Source organism: Solanum pennellii, chromosome 6 (genome assembly GCF_001406875.1).
Source record: "Solanum pennellii chromosome 6, SPENNV200".
NCBI lineage: Eukaryota > Viridiplantae > Streptophyta > Magnoliopsida > Solanales > Solanaceae > Solanum > Solanum pennellii.
The window spans coordinates 45,366,109-45,370,926 of NC_028642.1; the positions used below are offsets into that span (position 1 = coordinate 45,366,109).

The 4,818-nt window shown below is 32.8% G+C and overlaps 1 protein-coding gene across 1 annotated transcript; it reads left to right on the top strand.

The window, feature by feature from the left end:
* Positions 1-546: 546 nt before the first annotated feature.
* Positions 547-3,281, top strand: LOC107021901 (RNA-binding protein 1-like). Its single transcript, XM_027917401.1, has 7 exons — positions 547-753; positions 1,937-2,046; positions 2,136-2,283; positions 2,366-2,427; positions 2,521-2,602; positions 2,887-3,008; positions 3,104-3,281. Exons 1-6 carry the CDS (start codon positions 651-653, stop codon positions 2,988-2,990), a joined length of 609 nt encoding a protein of 202 aa, XP_027773202.1. The 5' UTR covers positions 547-650; the 3' UTR covers positions 2,991-3,008; positions 3,104-3,281.
* Positions 3,282-4,818: the final 1,537 nt, after the last annotated feature.

The window sequence follows — 4,818 nt, forward strand, 5'->3', positions numbered from 1 at the left end:
TTGACTTATTTAAAAATTTAGGTTTGTTACATTTACAGACCATTTAATTTACATAAATTTTCTTTGGCATATTCAAATATAATAAAAATAGTGAAAACAATTCATATATTAGAGATGAGTAATGGATGGTTAGTCATTTTTTTTCCTGAAATGATTAGTGTAAAAAGAAATTTATACCTATATTAAAAATAAGTAATGGAGAGTTATTCATTCAATCTTTTTTGTAAAATGATTTTGTGAAATTATTTTGTTTTTAATCTTTGAATCGCATGTTAATAACATTAAGATAAAAGTAATAATATGAAATAAAAAAGTAAAAAAATAAAGAATTTTTTTCTATTTACAAAGTGTATCTAAATATGCATAATTTTTAGTTAGACAATCATCGCCAATTTTTTTAACATTAGGCTGCCACTTGGCAACATGTGATACTTCTAACCTTACTTAATATAGAAGATTTTCATTTTAAGTAAATTCATCATTGTACTTGGGCGGATCTTTTTTTACAATGCATTTTTTTTTCTTTCCTTAAATAATGAGCACTCCTCAATTACATCGATTCTGAACTACGTCCAACCAAATACTCTTGCCCTTTTCCTTTCACTTTCAATTTAAGTGGAAACTCATTTTCTCTCCGTGTGGACTAACATATGGCGGTGGGTGCTCACCGGAAGGACACCAACACTGTGCAGCTGGAAGTGATGTCGCCGGATCTTACTCCCGTCTTCGCGGAAATCCCTCTCAACAAATATGGTATCAAATAAACTCTGTATCTTTTAAAATCCTGTCGAGAAAGAAGAGACAATTTAAGATTTCAACTTATTTTTTGCTCAATAGGGTGGATCTGTAGAAATTAGGGTTTTTACATTTATTTTTTAGTTAAGAATTTAATTTTTATGACCTGTAGAAACTGGGATTTATTCATATACTTTTTTAGTCAGAAACTTAATTCTTATGAGTTGTAGATACTGGGGTCTATTAAATCAGTCAAAAATTAAATTTTATGGCTTGTCAAAATAGAGTTTGTTATTTGCCTTTTCAATTAAAAACTTAATTTGTATGCTTTTTGCTGTGGTTGGTGTAATATAGTTATGATAGGAATTGAGAATACTCACCAAGAATGTCTTGTATACTCCTCAAGAAAGTCTTTGGTATTACTGAAGTAAGTGGAGGAAATAAAAAAAAAGTTGTAGTATATGTTTGTAGTCCGCGTGAATAGGGCAAATCAATTTTTTGGGGCTCAATATTAGAGCTATTTTTGTAGCTTTTATACATTAGATGAACCTTTTGGTGTAAGGTCTTATTTAGTAGTGGTGAATCTATAATATCTCATTGAGGCTGATAGTCAGTGTAAAACTAGCTAAAAAGAGGAATTCCTGCATCATAAATAATTCACATCAGCCCCTGATGTGCTGCAAGATAGCTAGGAAATGATTTCGATCATCATGGGCAGATGATGATAAAAGACGATAGTCCAAGAGAGTTCAAATTAGGGCTAGGTAGTTAGAACTAGTGTTGAAGGGAGCATGAAGCGAAAAAAATCAACAATGTCTTGCTTCACTTTGAGTGAAGCAAAGTGTTTGCTTCCCCAAAGTGGAGCATACTTTATAAAGAAAGAAAGACTAGCACACACTTTAAAGAAAGACTAAAATAGACCTTGTACAATGAAAATATATATAAGCAAATCTTCAATTTAAATGCTAATATATGTATCACAAAATTCTTCAAAATACAAGAAAAATCAATATTAAAATAGAGACTTTAGCAATCCAAGGGTGGATCTAGGGGTTTTTCCAGGGTGTATATACACATACAAAACCTTATTTGGTTATCTTAGGTTGATGCTAATATTTGTTGCACTTAATTTTACTAATTCTTATCTTGTTTGGTTTCAGTGTTAAATGATATTTGTTTTTGCTGATTTTCCCCTTTTTAGAAGCTCCATGTAGTCCTTTCTATTATGACAGTGATTATGAATGGGGAATGATGAGATTGAGAGGCACAGCTTGTATCGAAGCATCCTATGAACACTACCTCCGTACTGGGGTACTTAGTTTTTATATTCCTTTTTAAGGTTGGTTCCGCACGTAATAATGTATATATAGGTCTAATATATATAGTGGTAAAATATCCAGGAAATTTTGTCCCATGAGTCCATACTTAGTGTAATTATGGGCATTGAGGATGTTGGAATGGTACCAGAAGATATCCTTCCTCCAAATGCTAGCAGTACATTGTATGTAGAGGGTTTACCAGAGGACTGTACAACAAGAGAGGTGGCACGTATCCTTTTCTTGTGTGAAAATTAGCTTATTGTTTTATTTATGGCCCATTCTAGTTTTTCCCTTTACTTCAGTTTTTGCAGGCATATTCCGCCATTTTGGAGGTTACAAAGAAGTTAGGCTGGTACCAAAACCATCAATATATGTAAGAATATATATGTTTCACATCATCATCTACTAATTAAAAATTCTGTCTACTGTTATTTTGGATTATCAACTTAATTAATTATATATGCAGCCTGGAGTCAATACCTTGATTCATTGCTTTGTTGATTTTGTGAGTCCGCTTCATGCAGCTGCTGCAATGGATGCCTTACAAGGTGAGCTTCACACTCTCTTTTTTCTACCTCATAATTATGAATGCTCAATTTATAATTAATCAGAGTACTAAACAAAATCAATGTTGTGTGAATATTCTAAAATTTTGGTCTTTAAACTTTCGTACAAGTTGAAGGACATGTGGAAGCTGCTCTACATGTGCTTTTGACTCGTCATTTCATGAATGCTTGACAGAAAATTGTCGGACAATTTGCTAGTGTACATCGATCTATGAAAGAGAAATTTGTTGGGATAATAGTGTAGTAAAACTAATCAAATCGTGCAGGTTATAAATTCGACCTTGATGAGCATGATTCAGGCAACTTAATGCTGCAATTTGCTCGCAATCCTGGTGTGACGTCAGCTGGAGGGGATCGTGGAAATTGTTGAAACTATGTGTATTTACAGGTACAAACCTTTGGTGCGCTTGACCCTTTATTATCGATGACCATAACATACGGTTATACAAAGTTACTAAATTGTGGAACTATACTTTTGTGTAGGACTTGCCATGTTTGGAGAGCGACATCATGCTGCAAGCGTGTTTCTCTGATCATGTATATTAACTGTAGCTGGTGCTTAGCAGTTTAAAGACAAAGTTGCTTGTCAGATCAAATATAATTGTTTAAATTTCTTTTTAAAATTCGCTACAACTTATGACATTATCAACTTGTGCTCTGTTGTTTAGTGTGTGATTACTGTCATTCAGGTCAGGAGACTTTTTAATTGTAGAAATAAAATCCTTGGTGATGGTGATGGTGATGGTTTGTAGATTTTTATTTGAAGTCTAGGCAACTTAATGCTGCAATTGCTCTCTTTTTCTGGTGTTGATTAATTTCATCAATAGTTTTTCAAAGTACAGTAATAGTTACTTATGCCTACAGGGAGCACATTCTTTTTGAACTACTATAAATCTAGTGTAAGTAAATGTTTTCTTTTTCTATTAATTATTGTCGATATATAAATCTATATAGTAGTTGATATAAAAATAGCGTGCAAAAGAATTTTTTTTTGCTAGAAATTTGACGTATTTAAAAATTACATTTGTTACGTTAACAAATTATTCTTTTGCATAAATGTTCTTTTAAGTGAGATCCAAATATAACAAAAATCCATACATCGTAGATGAACAATAAATGTAGAGTTATCCATTGAAACTTTTTCCTAAAATGATTCGTGGACAATATCTTATCTTTAATTTTTGAATGTCGTACAAATAGCATGATGCTAAAAGTAATAATATGAAATAAGAAAATAGACAAATAAATAAAAACTTTCTTCTATCTCATGATGTTTTTTGAGAAATATTTTTTGGGTGATCTGGACATCAAATTCCTGTGCTAATACTTCCGAAAAATTGAGGAATTTGGGTGATTCCGAAAAGAGGACCTTTTGATGCAGAAATAGGCGTGTTTATTAGTACGAGTATACGTGATGGTTCCCCAACACAATACAGAGGTCCTTACGAAGTTTCTCGAGAAAAGTTTTTTGGGATGCTCTGGAGACCAAATTAATGGGCTAATACACACGAAAAATTAAGGAATTTACGCTATTTCTAAAAGATGGCCTCTAAATACGAAAAGGGGCATGGAAAAATGGTATGAGTATATGCGCAATAGTTTTCCAACTCAATACGGAGGTCATCATAAAGTTATTTTAGAAATTCTTTTGGTGCTCCAGGCGCCTTTATCCATGGGCTAATATACACGAAAATTTGAGGAATTTGCGTGATTCCTAAAAAAGGGACCATAGATGTGGAAATGGGTATTAAAAATGGTGTTAGCATACATGATGATTCCCCAACTCAGTACGAAGGTCCTCATAAATTTTTTTGGGATTTTTTTGGTGCTCCAGGCGCCTTTATCCATGGGCTTATAGACACGAAAAAATAAGAAATTTGCACGATTCCTAAAAAAATGGTATGTATATGCGAAAATGGACGTGAAAAAAAAACGTGACTGTATGTTATGGTTTCCCGTTTCAATACAGAGGTTCTCATTAAGTTTTTTGAGAAAATCTTTTTGAGTGCTCCGAGCGCCACATCCATGTGCTAAATACACACGAAAATTGAAAAATTTACGCGATTTCTAAAAATGCCCAGTAGATACGAAAATGTGCATGAAAAAATAGTTTGTGTGTACGTGATGGTTCGCCAACATAATATGGAGGTCCTCATAAAACATTTTGAGAAAAGAATTGGGTTCTTAAGACGCCAGAT